The sequence below is a fragment of the Achroia grisella genome, unplaced genomic scaffold, assembly GCF_030625045.1.
Source record: "Achroia grisella isolate CSIRO2021 unplaced genomic scaffold, CSIRO_AGI_Agris_v1 utg780, whole genome shotgun sequence".
Lineage (NCBI taxonomy): Eukaryota > Metazoa > Arthropoda > Insecta > Lepidoptera > Pyralidae > Achroia > Achroia grisella.
Window position 1 is genome coordinate 2,544,938 of NW_026713020.1, and position 20,433 is coordinate 2,565,370.

The 20,433-nt window shown below is 32.4% G+C and overlaps 2 protein-coding genes and 1 non-coding gene across 3 annotated transcripts in view; 2 read left to right on the plus strand and 1 right to left on the minus strand.

Moving 5' to 3' along the window:
• LOC131850979 (lysine-specific histone demethylase 1A) overlaps positions 1-20,433 on the plus strand; it is a 326,513-nt gene that overhangs the window by 218,530 nt on the left and 87,550 nt on the right. The window lies entirely within an intron of this gene.
• Positions 805-877, plus strand: Trnak-cuu (transfer RNA lysine (anticodon CUU)). The gene has a single exon. It is a non-coding gene; the product is annotated as a tRNA-Lys (tRNA).
• LOC131850980 (uncharacterized) lies at positions 14,977-15,976 on the minus strand. Its single transcript, XM_059201399.1, has one exon. It carries the CDS (start codon positions 15,855-15,857, stop codon positions 15,126-15,128), a length of 732 nt encoding a protein of 243 aa, XP_059057382.1. The 5' UTR covers positions 15,858-15,976; the 3' UTR covers positions 14,977-15,125.

A 20,433-nucleotide genomic window follows, 5' to 3' on the forward strand; every position in this document is an offset into this window, starting at 1 on the left:
TATAATAATTTATATAGTACTATCAGTATAGACTGCATTACAAGCAAGGCATATTATGAAATGATTACATAATTAATCATGGATCTATATCAAGTTTCGACTATCACTACTAATTAATAAAATGCATGCAGAAACATTACACTATGCCACCTAGTATAGACAGTATGAATATTTTATTACGAGATATTCAAATGCTTGACTTCTGTGCTATAATTTAACCAAACGGTTCAACCTGCATTACAACTAATATAACGGGTACTATTACGATTCCATAAATCGGTAGCAGACAGCATCCTGAGGTGTACCATCTAGATCTGCAGGCAGGAAACAAAACAATGCACACTTAAAATCAGATTTGTGTGGAATAACGTTATTGTTTGCGTGAAATGTCATTTCATAAGAAATTACATGTTCATTTATTGTTTACAATTTAACCAGTAGGTATATTTATTTTTAAAATATTTCTATTCTCAAATCTATTTACAAAAGATTACTTTATTAATAGATTAAATGATGAATAGAAAGACCTACGCACCTAAAATAAAAATAAAGCAAACTAAGAGAATATTGCTAAATTCATTACTCCAACGAGTGTCATTAGATAACATAATTATTACAATTTGTGTATGTTTACGATTTAGTGAATTGAATACAGTGGTTCTCTAGTTATCATATAATCATCATGTTCTATATTAACATTGTCGTATAACAAGAATAAAAATGTCACTATGAATTTCTTCGACCTATTTAACGGGAATGAACAGTCATTGCAATGTGTTCCATATTTTCGCACGTTAATGACGTGCCCGGCTAGCTCAGTCGGTAGAGCATGAGACTCTTAATCTCAGGGTCGTGGGTTCGAGCCCCACGTTGGGCGTAACTTTTTATTTGTTATTTTTCTATTAGCCTTCATTTTTTTTATTTGTGAACACATTTCCGGACATATCTCATTACGACTAACCAGTTTCACTTTTCGTGTATGCCCAATCAAACAGTGCGCAATCGTTCGGTCACATGGTACCGTTAAAGGGTCAACGGTTGGACAGAACGCTTTATAAATGTTTCCCACGATTCGTAGGTACTTACATGTAAGCACTCGATGTTGACTTTCCTTGACGCCTAGTGTCGTTAGGAATTCTCGTCAACACAACTATTTAATCTTTATCTGTTGCAATTCGTACTAAAACGATGTTTATCGGTCATGAAGTGCAAGATTAATTTACATTTTTTTGGACTTTAGTACATTTACCACGAAATACTTCGCTTAATTATACAGTCACTACTTAAGTAAACAGTTTTATTGTCGGCAGCCGTACTCCGAAATATTTGTTTCCTTTATTATGTTAATTTTATATTTTAGTTTTAATGGTTGCCAGTTTAGCATTTATTATGAAATATTGCGTCGGATAATATCGCTATTAATTTTTGGCAAGTCTTTTAAGTTCTCAAACATGATAAAATTATTTCATTTTCATAATGTTCTTAAATATGCCAAAACATAGGCACGAGTAATAAGTAGGTACTTAAGTATATCTTAACATTGACCTAATAACGATAATATTGTTAATTTTCTTTTCCTAGAATATTTTTTTAAGAAAATAGATAATTTCTATTTGTTCGGAGTTACTAAGCCATCCGCCGTCTCTAGAAATAATTAGGTTTGTTAAGGGGTTTTACATTATTAAACATTTAGTTAGCAATAACTTTTAGGCAAGTCATAACCGAAATCACGTAAGTCGTACTACATGCTAATATTTTTCATCAGTGTCAATATGTTGCAATATATGTTATGCATCAGGGTCAGTATATTGTTTCATATTCATTCAAATTTTTTCCATTTAAGATAGAGATAGCCGGAGAACTGAGATTGTAAACCTCGTAGTTTTTTTGTGAAGAATTAGGTGAGGATATGTTAGGCAATACTGGATATGAGTTAAAGCCGTTTACAGTACTTTTTTTTCGGACTACTACTCTAATGCTATTGGCCGCAGCTGGCCTTTACACGGACGGTTTGACAGTACTATTGATACTGTGTCTTTTAGCAATTTAAATCTTGATATGTAGATACAATACCGTTTCGGTACATACCTGTACAGTTTCGATTCGAACTATAGAGTACTTATCTTTAAAAAGTCTGCAATAGACATATCATTTTGTAAGAAATTTTTAACTTACATTGTTCAATACCATGCAAGGTATTGAACAATGTAAGTTAAATACACGAATTATTAGCATTAAGTCTATTATACAATTTTCAAGAATATTTATCGATGTAGTATAAAATTTTGGCAACATAAATTATCATTGGCCTATAAATTAGAATCAGCCCTACGCATTGTCCCTTAAACCCTAAAGTATTAAATATAGTGATATCATATGTAAATTAGAAAGCTAGCTACTATTTGCAATGCACCTAGAACTATATATTTAGGTAGTAGGTAAGCATTGAACATGTAGTCACTAAATTATGCTGGTTGTACACTGGTCCAATGGCAAGAGCATTCCGTAATACACCTACGCAATTGTATTGTTAAAGCACATATACGGTCAACATCAACAATAATTTAATTATTTTGTTTATGATACAAAACTTAATATAACAAGTTAAAAACAATTGAAATATTAGCAATGTCTATTACGTAAATTTGCATACGTGAAGTATTTAATAATTAATCGTTGTGTTATAAATGTTGTTTTTTTTTTGTAATTATCAGGTTTATTTAATTTTTAATATGATTGTAATATAATAATTACAATATACTATGATATTGTTAAAAAATAAAATAACTAGTTATTTGTTATGAAAATGACAAAAAAATTACAAGTTAATAGTATTGCAGATTACTAGCTGTCACCAGTGACTTCGTTTGCATTTTTAAGTCTGTCCCTCTTCGTGATACAATATATCTTCACGTTAATGATCTGTTCAGTCTTCTACTTTTTTCAGACTATACTAGTCTACGTAAAGGATAAACTAATAAACACACATTCGCACTTGAAATACTCGTATGGAGTGTGAATGAATATTATTTTTTTTTACATACAATAGATTTTAGCTCGTGAACCTCCAAAAACTATTTGAGGAATTTTTATAGTTTTTTTTTTATGCACAGTATTATAGTGGCGCCCGACACATGTGTATCTACGTTTACCTTACTATTTTGTGCATTGAAGTCATTTAAATAAAATATTATCATTGTTATTTTGCTAACTATACACCTATTTGTGTCAACTTATTGTTTTCATGTATCCATATATCATTGTTGAAACAACCAATCTCGTCGCATAATTTCCAGGAAATAAATAATTTTCTTTTGACATGAACGTTACGTACTGATTATATAGATTGTAGTAAAAATTATAACTTTCAGTCAAGTTTCAGCATTTTTTTTATTCTTTTTATAAGTAATTTTATAACAACATAGAAAATGATAGCCACTATTAATAATAAATAATTATAATAAGACAATTTGTCGTTATTTTGTAATTGTTACTAAGTGTTAATACTTAAATATTATCCTAGAATTATATTGATAGTACTCAATAATAAAGAATAGCGAAAATGGCTAAAATAAATATTATGTAATTATTGTTCCGTATTCCGGATTTCCTTCGTCTAAGCAGGTTGTATCACCGGTGCAAAGGGCGCTTGGTAATACTGGCCACAAATAAAAACATGTGGCCACTTAAATTTCGAACATAGAATAAAAAACAATTCAAAATAAAAACTGGAATAAAAAGGACTATTTTGAAACATGCATATTACTAATTTATTTTATATAATATAATTCTTTTTATTAAAATATACATTCTAGACTGCGTACACTAAACTGTACTACACATCGAGACGTTCTTGATGTGCAAAGGTGAGTAAGTTCGGTGTTACATTGCTTACTTTGTGGTGTTTGGAGTGTTGAAGACGTTCTTCCTGGGCGAAATTGTATTTCTCCTGCCCTTCCTCCACTCTCTATTTTTATTTATTCTATATGTTCGTAATCCAACATATTTTATAATATTTTAACAAAAAAAAAAATTAAATTTGCGGTTGGTATTTAGATTATAACGATTTAATTATATTAAACTAGCTACTTGCCCCGGATTTGCCCGGGTCTACATGTATTATACATATAAACCGTCCTCTTGAATCACTCTATCTATTAAAAAAAAACTGCTTCAAAATCCGTTGCGTAGTTTTAAAATTTAAGCATACATAGGGACGACAGCGACTTTGTTTTATACTATGTAGTGATGATACATTTATTGTGAAGATTTTCTGACAAACAAGCATAAATAGATTTTTTATATATTTCAGATGGCCTTCAGTAATTATGAGTGTATGTTTAAATGTTTGTTATTGCTGCGTATCTATACCATTCCGTCAATCATTATGCAGCATGTATTTTATATTCGTATGTATAAGGCATTATATATACGAACACATATTTATATATACAATACATATTTCTTATATCGTTGTATTTTTTGGTACTATATATATAAAGTAATAATTATTAGTGCTACATAAATAACAATATTGCAAGCACTCAATTCGTCTACAATGGTTAACGAAAATACAAAGGAATTTTGTATCTCTCATAATTTTCAAATCTTGACCTCGATAGCAATACGCCATTACCTTAACGAGTATACTGAAGTGGTATTGTACATTTAAGACCAAAGCATCGCCGTAGGTCAGAGTGCTAGTTTCACATAAAATTACGTTTCAATCTCAACAGAGATGATTGCCCGTAAACCGTTAAGTTAAAGACAGTAGTTCGCGGAATCGTTCGTAACTTCGTAACGCTTGGTTTCATCACAGAGTAAATACTGTCAGTGAACCAAATCCTAAACTATAGTTTACATGGACGTAATTGATATTGGTTATATATATTTCTGTACTGTAATAACATTATTACCCTTCATTAGTAAACCTCGATACCTTCCTATTAATGTCATTTTGTCAGTCTAATATAAATTTATTCCATTTGACCAAAGTCAACATACAAAATTTTGAACTGTCGGCCACTCCATAGTTGATGAACCGGATTATTTGTTTACACATACAGCTATAGAAAACTACACACATTTGTGGCCTATATCTGTAAAGCAAGTCTTTGAGTGCGGCGTGAATATTATTATGGGGAAAATACAGAGGAATTGCTTCAAATATTGTATTGTTCATACATATGTAAGGTTATATATTATAAATATCCTATATTTAAAATAAAATAAAATATTATAAACATAAAAGTTTGTGAGTATGGATGGATAGATTAATAATTATTATTTTACGCTAAAACTCCGGAACAGATTTTTTTTTAGATTTACATGAAACTTTACAGTAATATGGCTTATGCAGCAGAATAAGACACATAGGCTACAAATTTTATGTGGTTGAAAGCCCGGACACAGCTAGTTAAAAATATATTATATATAAAAATATATTCCAAATAATTAATTATCAAATTTTCTTTATCGTAAATTCTTAATGTCACCATAATTCTTTACTTCAAATTTTTAAATGCCACGGTCTATGGTGCTTTATGTGGATTTATCTGTGTAGTGAAAGAATATTGTCTCTAATGCTGTTTATAAATTTAATTACTGTAATCATATTTCAATTTTTTTTTATTAACGGAATTCAGACTATTAACTTAAAATATTACTTTATTGAAGTCTGGTATAAGGGTAGCTTTAGAAATTGACTATTAGTGGAAATTTATATTTGTAATATTGGCTATTTCAATTTCACAAATAATCTGTGGTACATCTTTGCGAATATCATACAAATTTAACGCAATTATTATAGAACAATTCTACCAAGCTCATCGTGCTGTACTCTCTGTTGTTATTATGACTGCTTCAGTCGTTCTCATTTTACTTTAGTATAAATGTAAGTAAACTGATTTCTGTCTGCTCTATTAAATAGACTATATCGTTATAAGAGCGAATCTGTTAAATGAATGATGTAGCATATATCTCTCATAACACAAGATCTTTTAAATTGAAGATTAGATAAATAACTAGCATGATGGAGATCGTATAATTAGAATCTTAGAATGATGTAGAGTAACTAGCTGTAGTTTATGAATTATAATAGTGCTGATTAGTGGTAATTATATAATGAAATTGTAATTGATAATTATAATTATAGTAACATCAATTATTGTTTCAATCGATATTTTAATACTCATTAATTATGTGCCATTAAAATATAACCTTAAAAAAGGTCTAGAGAAAATTAAACCGGGCTTGTCTGGTTTAATAAATCTTCCCAGTGCCTTTAAGAAAGTAATAATAACAGCTGTGATTGAAACAAGTTGATAACTGGCAAATCAGAAATCTTGCCGAAAATACTTACGTACCTATTATATGTCGGTAATTTTACAAGGGATTCCTTAGTTCGATATGGGGCCAATCATTACGTGGTCGGCCAGTGCTCGGTGCACTGAGCTGGCATTTTGTGAGATCTGCGAAGATATCCGACTTAAAATATGCGGTGAGCTTTATAAGCGGATCAGAATGCGCTCGGTTATTTGAAAATTCTATCCCGCTTACTATGATTGAGTTTCTCATCACCTATAAAATGTTACATTTATTTTATTTTTACCCAATTGCCGATGAAGTAAGGTATTGTTTTCGGTTGTCTTTATATTTGTCGGAATCCTTGATTTGAATTATTGTATCGATAATTTATAACGATACTGTTATTTTGTCATTAATGATAGGTACTGTAAAATAAATGGCGTCTTTTTTTGTGAAATGCAACAATATATTATTGGACGGTTGTTGTGTGAGAAAACAACGAATATTATCGTTACTACATAACTGTAATTCTGAACTGCGATTGTTCAGAACAGAATTTTCATATGTCGAATTGATATAGGTATCGTTTTTAAAAAATAATTAGATTGTTTGAAATTACTTAAATAGGAACACACTTAAGTGTATAATAGGTACGTAACCGGAATATTGAGCACAAAGTCGTACTTTATTGTTCCTTGCGTCTTGCGTTGGACCAGCTCGTTAACGCGACCTTTCGGATATTTATTGTATCCTCTTCAGAAAATACAATTTCCAACTCGAATGTCAATAAATTTAAACTTGTACATTGGTATGTTTAATGTAAAAGTAACAATTGGTTTGGTCTCGACATTATATAATTTAGTCTTTGTCTGATTTTTAATATAGTCTCGTATTTAATTTTTGAATTATTATTATTATTTTTTATGTTTATGTAATATTTGAATTATTAATATTATTTATTTGTTAACTTTGAATTTTCATCATTGTATAAAATTGTATTTTTGGCCTGAAATGTATGTATATTTTTTTTTGTATAAACAATATGATATGACTAGGTCTGTTATGGTATGTAGTAGGTATGTTAACCCAGCACATAATAATTTAACGTATTTGTTGCTTCATTCGTAAGCACCATGGTGTACAGATTTGTCGCATATGACGTGTATATGCTCGTTCCATGTTTAACCTCTTTCGAGTCACAGGTCGATGCATAATTCACTGTCGCGTTAAAGTGTAAACAGCAAGTCGCGATTGTTACGGAAAGAACAATTGACTCGATACAAGATAAATGGAAAGACGTGAAACAAATTTATTACTACTATAATGCCATAGCCATTGGAGTCGGTGCTTAGGAAATTGGCACCTGATGTATTAAATGGTGGCCGGTTCAAGGTAATATGATTATGTACTTATCTTCATGGATAAGGAAGGATAAAGACTGGTAAAATATAGTTCATGTAAAAAGTATAGTAAGTGGACATTCCGAATTCAGCTTTGAATAGTATTAGAATGCAATATATGCAACAAATGTATACAAGCTGAAAGTGATAAACTACCAACCACCGAATGTAGGCCTAATGAATTTATAACGGAATTTAATAACTAATTGCTAATTCTGGGAATCTTTTTTGTAATAGGCACGATATGTGCTTATACTAACTCGAATAAACCCTGGGATAGAATATTAACAAATAATGAGAAAAGAGAATTCGTACTTCTAGAGTACCTACATATTGTACATATAATGTCAATATTATTTCTCGTTTTGTTGGCGGATAGGTGAGAGCATCGCGTGTGGTGCGCCGCCAACTTGATATATTGGCTTCTTAATCACCGCCTCGTTGTCCGAGATTTATGCATCACCTGTTGCGCCAATTATTTACTCGCACATTCGGAAGTCATTCCTTTCAGTATTGGATAGCTTCATTAAGGAGTTAGGTAGAGGGGCTGACCATGTCTTACTCGAATAATTCCTAGGATTGCAATGGGGTTGAACGTTAAATATTCCAAGGACGTTAAAATTTAGGTAATGTGGTACTTTTTAATTCATTAACTTAACATGTACCTATATATAATGGCCAGACCTATAATAGAATACATTGATCCTGAAAATAATTATACTATAGAATATTAGTGCACCTAAAGGGATATATTGTTTCTTTTTGTTGTTCTTAATAAAATTTTGCAATTTCTATATCAAATTAATATCATGTCGCAGCCATTATTTAGATATTTTTTTAATGAGAAATGTATTGCTTATACAGTTATTATATTAGTTACTGTTAATTTTTATACAATTTCAAAGGTATGAATTTTATTTTTCATTAATAATATATTTTTAACGGGTATTATAATTTATGATATCTTTAAACAGGCAATTTTGTAAACTCATAACTTCATATAAAAATATTCATGAAGTAGCGAGACAAGACATTTATTGCTGTAATTTTTATGGATGTCAAATTAATAATAGGATTAAGTAACGTCAACATAGACTTGTTGAAATTATTATAAATTACTAATGTCCATTCGTACTATAGTTATAGGATACCTGCTGATATTTTCTCAATACACATAAATTACAGACGATCCTGGATGATTTAAGACCGGTTTGCCCACGTTGTATTTACACTACTTTTGCGTTGTTAAATAATAAATAGCTTGAATATTTTTCAAGACGGTGTAAAGCGAGAAACCTGCTATTATAGTAAGTATCAAGTTGCCAATGACGATAATTTTATAATTGCAACTGTCATACTATCGTTGGGATCGCATAGCTGGGTGGCACCAGCTGTGTCTGAAATCATTTGGATACTTACGAGTACGTATAGTTCTTTGATATGTTTCATGATAATTTATTTTAATTTTATATCTTTGTCTAAGCGAAGTGAATGAAAACAAACAACGTTCAGTGCACAATTTATTAATTAATCAGTTTAATATTTATACAGATATTTGTCTAATAGTGTTACATAAATCATGTATTGTCATAAATATTCCTCATTATGCATCTTGAAGTAGAGCATTAGGTGAACTCTAAGTAATGGCCTGCAACCGAACATGTAATTTGATTAATCTACATATGTTAAAGTTTGTAGAGATGTCATTGACGTTAGTTAACTTGTCATGCTTAAACACTTTTGATTGAACAAATATATAGGACATCTACGTTTATATTATATGGGCACAAAGTCGTGTGGCACACGTAATTTTTATATAAAGCAATCATATTTAAAAATGGTAAAGCATCTATTGTCTCAGATATTAATTATTACTATAATTATGTACATCATATGAAGAGAGTAAGAGCGGAATTTTTTGATAGTTATTTTCGACTGACACTACGTTTTGAACTAGTTTCTCTAGATTCGTCCGTTATTAATGCCTGTAACAGAACTACACGAATTAATTTTTGATTTTGATGTTAGAATAATAGCAATTAAATAAATTCTTTATTTAAAAGGGGTAACAGTTTCACATTACAAGTGTTTTATTATTTAAATAAGACTGTCTACGTATGGTCGACAATCGAGATATGAAAGAATCGTCGTTTATAAATATTATATTCATTTTACACTCACACTTTTTGTACTTGTAACTATGATATTGATGTTTTCAATAGGTATAAATGATGCGCTCTAAAAAATATAATTACCGTGGTACTTGGCAGACGTGCGATGTATGTAGTACATCATGCCTTTAGTTTGACAAGATACCAAAATGGGCACGGACAATTATTGTGACCCTACATATCTACGGCTTATATGGTAACCGTATATGTGGTTTTTATACAACTTGGAATGGTCATACAAGTAAATGGCTCACCTGATGAAAAGTGGTGTGCGTTGCCTATAGGATGAATAAAAAGCAATATATATAGCAGAATGTAGAATAATCCCTGTAACACGTCTTGTTTGTTTTCTTTCCTGAGGATAATCCCTTTAAACTGGAACGTGCAAGAGAACTACTATACATAGTGTACTAGTGTACTTTGATTGTGTAATTCTAAAGCATGTAATAAACAGGAAAAAAATATTTTCTGCTTATTTGAATAAACTCAAATGATATACTTAATAGATTGAAATTTTTTTTGCAAATAGTTACATTTTTAGCGATATTTTTATTACATAAAATCGTGTTTAACCAAATAATCTAATTCAATTGCATTTTTAAGGCTAGCTGTGCTCGCGATTTCACTCGCATGAAATTTTATATGTATTCTGATGTATAATCTATATTACTGTAAAGATTGGTCAAAAGCCGTTCAGTAGTTTTGTGTGATTGAGTAATAGATATCCATCCATCCATGTATCAATACTCACAAACTTCAACTACAATCAACTGGGGAAGAAAAAGTTCTGCAGTAACACACAAAAAACAGTCGAATAACCTTCACCTTTTTCAAAAGTCAGTTGAAAAAATAGAGATAAGTACAATAACCAATCGGCAGTTAAGGCGGGTCGCTAGTATATAAAACAAATTCGAATATTATTTACTTGCTTCAACACTAACCAGTCCCAAGTAAAATCTCATATACTTCCCATTTAGCAACTCTAATAATAACGACCTTGCTTCGACAGTAACTGTTCAAAGTGCGGGGTTGAACTCAGTATCACGAGGTGATAATTAACAAGTGTTAAAACAGCTTTGAGCCTAACACCTTTTTATCGGTTGCACACGTTTGCTTTTCAAATTTGCAGTGATTCTTTGTTGAGGTGCAAATATTTAAGCGTTGGTTTTATTAAAGGCAGGTGATCCGCGATAAGTATCCAATTTTGTTGTTTGCGTTAGTTGATCGAAGTTTTAAACGACTGTTATTATCATGGTTAGAGTAGGGATGCTAAGTGGAGACTGGTAACTCGTAAAACTGGATAATAATATAAAATTTACTCGGCACTTCAATTAAATTATTATGAAAAAATAATGAATGAATGAATGAAATGAAAAACACTTTATTGTTCCTCTCACAGAAAGAATAATTACATAAATTAATATGTACATTAAATATGACAATAATAACAAAATAATTATAATATAGAGGTAACAATGGGCGGCCTTATCGCTAAATAGCGATTTCTTCCAGGCAACCTTAGGATGGAGAGGAGTGATTAGACTGTGTCTGGTCGAGGTATAACAATTCGTTGTTGGATGTACAATTTACATATCATATACACATACATATAACTACATAATAAGCATTATATATAAAATATACATACACACATATATATACATACATATATACATATAAATAAATTAAATAATATCTATACAATAGCGACGTTACTATGCAGATAAGTTTCGTGAATAATATTTTTTAACGCTCGATTTAAAAGCAGGCAGTGATGTCAATTTACGTATGGGAAGTGGCAGATCGTTCCATAGTCGGACAGCAAGTACCGTGAAGGACATGTCGTAAAAAGCAGTATGATGTACTGGTGTCTTTAACTGGAGATTCTCCGATGACCTAAGATTGGCGTTATTAGAGCTATGAAGGAAAACAAACCGCTCCTTCAGATAGTTAGGAGTTGAAGGGTTATAAAGGATATTATGGAGAAGGGAAAGAATGTGAGTATTCCGGCGAAAGCGAATAGGAAGCCACTTGAGTTTAGTGCGAAACTCGGAAACATGATCAAATTTTCGAAGACCGAAAATAAATCTTATAAGAGTATTTTGAAGTCGCTCAAGCTTATTAAGTTGGTCTTCTGTAAGATTAGAGTAACATGTATCGGCGTAATCAAGTATGGGATGAAGAAGAGATTGAGATAGCGTAATTTTGGTAGCAATGGGCAGGAAATTGCGCAACCTCCGTAATGACCCCAACGCTGCAAATATTTTCCTGCTAACTGCTTGAATTTGCGGTCTCCAATTAAAAAAGCTGTCAATATGAATGCCCAGGTTTTTGACAGAAGTACTAAAGGGAATTACTTCGTCATTCACTTTAATTTCAGCGATAGTCGACCAGTCGATCCTGTTAATTAGCCTGGAGCTGCCTACTATAATGACTTGAGTTTTTGTAGGATTAATTGTTAATCCAAAAGCTTTACTCCAGTTTGTAATGTATGTCAAATCACTATTAACTACGGAAATAGCGTCATTGAAGTTTTCTAGTGGAGCCTGATAATAAATTTGTAAGTCGTCTGCATATAGATGGTAGGAAGAAGTTAGTAAGTTAGAAATTGAGTTTATAAAAACTGTGAAAAGTAAGGGAGATAAAACGCCACCTTGTGGAACACCGGCAAACGTATCACACCATGATGAAAATGTATCATCAATGCGGATTTGCTGCCGACGCCCAGACAAATAATTGTGAAACCATTCAACTACAGGTGGAGATATGTTAAGAGAGCGTAGCAATTCCTCGAGGATATCAAAATCTACGGTATTAAAGGCGTTACTAAAGTCAAGGAGTGTAAGGATAGTTAACTGACTTTTTTCCATACCTAGTCTGATATCGTCAGTGATTTTAACGAGAGCAGTTGTTGTACTGTGACCAGGTCGGAAACCAGACTGAAGAGGATTTATTAGGTTGTTTTTGTTAAGGAACGAGGTGAATTGGTTGTGAATCAAACGTTCAAGGACTTTGGAAAGGAAAGGTAGAATACAGATGGGACGGAAATCAGAATGAGATGCGGGATTGGCCTTTTTGGAAGAGGGATTATTTGCGCTTCTTTCCAGATTTTAGGATAAACACTAGTTATTACGGAGTGATTAAGGATGTGGCAAATAATTGATAGGATCTGATCGAGGATAGGAAGAATCATATTGCGACTGATACAGTCAACACCAACAGCGCTAGAGGAAATTGCCATAATGCTTTTCTTAACATCACACTCTGTGAATTGATTAAAAACGAAAGGAGAATAGTTTGGAGTCGGAAGTGATGAAAGATAAGAAATTGTACTAGTTTTGTCATCTATATCCATAATAATGGACGACGAGGAAAAATGCTGATTGAGAGAATTTATGTCTAAGTTTCGATGCAAATTTTTGTGACGGATCTTGCCGACTCCAAGTGATCTAAGGAATTTCCAAGCTTTAGCAGGTTCCTGATCAGAAATTGAGTTATGAATATAGCGACGTTGTGCATCCCTACACATTCTATTGCAGCGATTTCTGGCTTCATAGTACTTCATTTTGTTATCGTTAGTTGGACGACGTTTAAATTTGGCCTTGGTTGTAACTTTTTTGTGCATAAGTGCCCTAATTTCATCTGTGAGCCATGGAGCAGGAGTATGCTTTATTTTAATTGCTCTTAAAGGTGCATGTACATCATACAACTTAGTCACTATAATGTTGAATTGCATTACTTTGTCGTCAATAGAATCAGCTGCCATAACAGGTGACCAGTCCGTCTCCACGGCGTCACTACGCAATCCCTCAATGTCCATACCACCAAAATTACGCTGAAAAATAATTTTGGGTTTATCTTTAGGAGGTCGGATTTTGTAAGACAAATAAATAAGATCATGGTAAGAGAAAGCATCAGCATCACATTGACCATGTTTTTCCACATGTTCCAAGGAGGAGACGAATATTAAATCAAGAAGAGATGGAGCGGAGTTGGGGAAATGGTGAGTAGCTGTAAGAGGTAGAATATACATGTTACAAGCTTGCACTGTAGATTGTAATGTAGTAGACCGATTATCTCTTTTAAGCAGACATGTATTAAAATCGCCCATTATAATTGTATGACGGAAATTTAGTGTGAAGTCTTCAAGCAACTTTTCCAAGGAGGAAAAATAGTTGATGTGCATGGAAGGGCAATAGTAGACTCCAAGAAGTATTTTTGAATGGGATAGCAGGACTTCAACAAACAAGTGTTCACCAGCATCTGGTGGCGGTGGCTGTGCAGACATGCTAATTATAGAAAATGGAAGGTGAGAACGTAAATATATGGCAACACCACCACCACCGCCGCTGGTTCTATCATTGCGAATAAGTTGAAATCCTGGAAGACAATAAGATGAGGAGAGGAGACAAGGTTTCAGCCAAGATTCGGAAACTAGTATAGCATGTACATTATGCTGGTCGAGGGACGCCAATAAATCTGAATAATGTGCCGGAATACTTTGGGCGTTAATGTGAATAACGTTAAAATTCTTAGGAACATCTGAAAAACAACCAGTCAAGACATCAGACAAACAAGGAAAACTAAACATGCTACTGTTACTGCTTAAATTATGCGATGATATGGAGAAAAAGTCTTCATCACCGTCACTATCAATATTATTTAGCATTGTATATGTATAAATTAATGTTTAAATATATAATAAAAAAAAATATATATATATATCACACCTAAATATATATATATAAATATACTTTAAAAAATAATAAAAAAAAAAAATATAAATAAATATGTATTCTAGAAAGTACTATCATTACATGGCCACTCCACCCGCCAGTTGTAAGAACAAAACGCTAAATTAATATGACAATATATCACATATAATTGAATATAACCATAATTTACTATAACATAAGTGCAAAGAGCTGGTATCCAAAAACAGAATAAATAAAAACTTCACCTACACTTGCAAGATTGACTTATTACACTGTGGTTAAGATTGACATTTAACAATGACAATCGGTTTAAAAATTGACAACTACACTATGCTGTGAGCTGCCATCAGGGTGAATTGACAATATTAAATCTGAGACCAAAAGTGGGTAGAACAAGTGAGTTATGTTGGCAATAGATTAGAGAGAAATATATACAATATAGTTGTTGGATCTAAGATTGTTGAATGAAATTGAAGTGTAGGCAACTAAAATTTAGACAAAGCGAAAATAGTAAACAAGATACATCATTAAACCTATTTTTTAACATTGGCGCGCCTCGTTTTGGATGCAGCAACGTTATCTTTCACCTGTGGGGCTATCTTTTGCTGTTCTGGGACCGGCCGCGGCGGCGCGACCTTTTCTAACTCGGCCAAGCTGCTAACGCGATGTTTAGATCCATCAGGGCACAAAATGTGGATGAAGCCATCTCGTGACCAGCACTTCTTGACTCCAAATCGTTGCCTGGCCATCATGAAGGTGTCATGACGAAGTTTCGTTAAAAACTCCGACACAGTAATGCTTGATCCCTTCAAGTTCGTTTTGGCAAACCATATTTTATCACGAATGCCAGTATCACACATCTTAACCAAAATAGGGCGAGATTTCGCTGAATTTAGTCGTCCCATCCTGTGGCATCGGCTAATGTTGGCAGCTGTGAAATCAATCACTTTCAGCTGGTCGACAACTACACCTTCAACGACTGAGGCTGTGTCTTCTTGCCTGGCCTCTGGAACTCCATGTATGAGCAAAATCCTCTTGCGGCTGCGCATTTCCTGTCGGTCTACCTCGAGCACAAGCAAGTCCACCTGGTGTTGTAGTGCAGCAAGACTCTTAAGGGTGAATTCCTTGAAAGTCGCAAAATCCTCGGCTATAGCAGTCGTGTCGGAATTTGAGGATGAAGCCTTTTGGAGACGTTTTTCAAATTCTTCCATCCTCTGTGCAAACTCTGCTCTGGTGTCTTGTAAGCTCAGTTTTTGATTATACATCGTGGATTTACGTGAACCAGTGAGAAATATGTGATAGTGAAAGTTGGCAGGTGAAGTGTACTCTTACTAGATTATTTTGCACATAAAATTAAAAGTTTTAAAATAGTACTACTATTTTTAATTATAATTTTAAGTTGGAGCACTTTTGAATGTATGTCACCGTTACAACCTCACCAGAAAAACAAAAAAAAAATAATTGTTGTATATGATTTTTATTTTCATTTGTTTTGAACGAAAACATTTTACTATTGTATATTTTACAGCTTTTTACTAGCACTATACCTACAATGGTTTCCATACATTATTTTTGAGAACTTGGTATCATGCCACTGTACCCAGTAATTTCACTGCTATAATTTGTTAATAAAACGTTTGACGGCGTTATGTAAATGCTTAATTTTTTTGTCGTTTAATTATTATCAATAGCGTAGTCACGGATAATACTAGACTTATGTATAAAAGAAGTATCAAATATTGCTTATATATAGCAAAGTTGCAATATTTTGGGTAGGTCAAGTATGTATAGACAACCTGTATATCTCATTCATATCATCACTGTTCAAGGCGATATGCCCGACTCTGTGATTTATCTGGCCGCATCTTAAACCTGCGAACAGCTCGTTTATTACCTGCTTGTTATATTAATTTATTTTTAATGGTCACCGATATCTAGCTATAAGTACCTATGTATCATATAGGTACAGTATTATGCTAACGGACATCAGTGCCATTCGCCCGTTAATTGTTATATGTTCTGATTTCAGATCTGTTTATATATAGGTCTAATTAGTGTTTTTTATATATTCGCTTTCCAATTATTTTTTGCTAGCAGCTCAATGATACATGTTATTTATTATAAATAACTTAATATCGAGCCTCGCTATCAAATGTTTGTTAATTAATAAAGATATAATATTTTTTGCTGTTTGTTTTTACAACATACTCGATTTAAAGGTTATATACCTTTAAATCGAGTATGTTGTTGTTTAATATGTTACTAACATAGTTACTACGATATCCTATACTCAGTACGTGAAAGTTATTCTTTATTGTACCTGTACAAAAATGAAAATATATATAGTTATGTATAGAATATAATCGCTACACGTCAAATTCATATCATCTAGTTACTCTAAAGGCGGTGTTATGGTCCCAGTAACCTTTTCCTAACGATCTGTAGAGTCTTAACTATATATTTATTCTATATAAGAATTTGTGAATAACTATATAATACTTTATAGTTATTCTTACGGTATTAATGTGTAATTTACATATCAGGTGATGCCTATAGCAGTTTAAGAGATAAGTATGCTTGATAAGAGTATGAAGCTCTTTACGTCTAACTCGTAATGTACTCAAATATTTACTTAATTTTGTAATAAATATTAAAATAAGTAATTTTTCAACCGATTTAATAAGAAGGCGCTTTTTAATTCGACTGAATTTTTGTTATGTGTGTGTGAACTTTTTGGTATAACCACAGATAATATAATATTACATAGTATAACAGAGATTGTTAATGTATTTTTCATATAAGTTTGTTAATTGGAGTTATACAGATACTAGGACTTATTGAGTTATCCTTAATAATGTTATAAAGGTCGGTGTTTTCAAAGTTTGAACACAATATTATTGTAACCATGTACCTACTTATAGTTAATACTGACTAATTTTATTGGATTGTTTGCATAATTATTGTATAAAATTTTGGCATGTGTATCAACATGTAACCGTATCGTCATCGATGTCAGTGCATGATATAGTTTAGGTACACGCCACGATCGTCAATACACCCAATAGATTTACAATACGATCTGTAATTTATGGCGATGTTCGATCTATGTAATTTAATGTTGTTGGCTCGAATAAATCAAGCTCATCTACGGTCCACAAGACTTATGGAGCTGATAATGTTGCTCGAATTTATCGGACGTACCGTTTGTTCTCCAAGGCTTTTAATTAGAAACTAAATGTGCTGAATTAAAAAAATAGTTATTGTGTAGCAGGAACACCCATGTAAACGTGTAAAAAGTCTTCAGTATCAGCTATGTCAACAACAACAGCCGCTGCCTAACTGTATTTCGTTTGTTAGGTGAGAAAAGGCAGACAAATTACAGTATAAAGAGTGTGACCTTCTCAATGCATGAGCGGTATAAGGTACGTCATTTGGATGACGTAATGAGGTGCTGTTCATGTACATAGACGACGGTTACTGTTTACCATCAGACATGTTGTTTGCCATGCAAATTTTATACAAAATCAAATGCAACAAGCATATTAAATCTAAAGTATACAAAATTACTTAGTTTAATATGAACATTAAACATTTTTTTCTATTACAGTGACTAGTTATCTACATAAAATACTTAACACTATATGTATAACTTACATGATTTCTACAAAATTACTTTGCAACTGCAACTGCTAGCCATGACACAAGGTATTCTGTTTTAGATTGTAGTTTTTTGAAAGAGACTAATCATTTGGAAGGATATAATTGTAATTTTTTTTACAGACACAATGCGGCGCGGCTGAGCGTCATAATCATATTTTATAATACCTACTCGAATATTGCAATACAGATTTGGCTTAACGCTCATCTCCGTAAGACAAAACGATTCCAATTTCTAACATACTATTAATTATTGCGATGAATTAGAAAGATTTTCATCAAAATTTTTATGTTTTTATGTTTTTCGATATTTGTATCAAAAACGATGCATTTTACCTATAAAATTGTATGTACTTGTATCTACATATCATAAAGAGTACCTACCTACGTAATATATATATGTATAAAACACTAAATTTAATTCTGAAACGTCGCAGATATAAAATAATAAAAACGAATATGATCCAAATTCTTTTATATTACCGTTTACAAAAAATCTATTATATAGTAGCGACAGGTACTACCTTATTTTGGTCATTTGCCTCTAGTCAATTATTATTCTCACCATACCGTCTGGTCATCTTGCTCCTTTCATTCCCGTGTCTATGGTCGGTTGGCGACTAATCGAGCGGCAGCGTGTCGGCTAGCTAAGAATAGCCGATCGAATACTTTTTGTCGACTCATTCCGCTGCGCATCGTTCGTTAGTCGAGAACACTGAGCCGTAAACTTGACGGGAATGTTACCCATATTCGCTTGGAATCCAGCTGCAGACACAATCGCCTTGCTTTCAGAATAATTCGTTAAATAGGTATGGTAAGTACGTAATATTTATGGCATTGAACCCCTCGCTAAACAACCTGCCTGAGTTTGAAATGGATCCAGTCGAATTAAAGTTTTGACAATATAGAAATATGTTCGTGTTATATATATACATGATTTTATATTATTTACACTTCTGTATGTGTTACAATTTTACTTTCAATTGACTTTATTAATGAAAAGTATATTGTCAAATTTTTTACTTGATTTAGTTGCGTGCGTACATATTTGTTAATTTAATAACTAAAAGTTTTTACTCTAGGTATATACTCTAAACAATATTTAAAATTGTAGTGAATTTGTAGATAATGATAAATAGAAAAATGCGAACTCCCAAAATCTACGATCCATAAAACTGGCGATCGCCGCAACGGCCATGGCTCGGGTGATAACTCATGTAGGTCCCTGTCATAAAAGGTCCAAAGCCGCGTACGATCCCGCAAGTGCTGAGAGAAATAGATGATATATTTTTCGGCCTACTGTGGACCTTTAAAAAGATATTTCTTTACTCCTATCGTTTTATTTTATGGCTTACAAGATTGTACACGTAATATGTCACAACAATGAAAGTATAGGTCATACTTTCATTTTGAGCTATTATAAGTGGATTTAAGTCAAGCAAATGTCTTTCTTGGTGTATTTACTAATTTATGTTTAGTGAATGTGAGTACTTTATGAGATTAGTTAGATGATTAGTGCTAAGAACATTGTTTAAACTGGAAAATTATATTTATACTAGCTGTCCCGGCAAACGTTGTTTTGCCATATAAAATAATATCGCTCAAAAATAAAAATAAAAAATTTAGGGGTGGACTACCCCTAACATTTAGGGGGATGAAAAATAGATGTTGGCCGATTCTCAGACCTACTCAATACGCTCACAAGATTTCATGAGAATCGGTCAAGCCGTTTCGGAGGAGTATGGGAACGAAAACTGTGACACGAGAATTTTATATATATATAATAAGATGTTGTTTTTACTGTTTTTAATACTGTACTCTTCATTCATTCAAACCTATAATTATCACTGTATGTATACTTTCATCAAAATTAGAAACTGCAAGAGATAACTGTATAAAATAGAAGAGTCCAGGCCTCTAGTGCTTTTATTAAATCAATTAAACAGGGGGCACAAAAAATTGCTGGTCTTATAAGGATAGATACAAGTCTGGTTCTTTGCATACTTTTGATCCATACAAGGAAACTTAATAATTTGTTTATAGTACATTGCCCATTTCCTTCAATGGTGGCCAAGTGAACATGCTCAATCGAGATATACAGGCTTGCCTTTTCCTTACAATGCAGATTAAGTTTCTTACTTACAGAGAAATTATTATTGAGTGCGGTGCACCGAATATTATTTT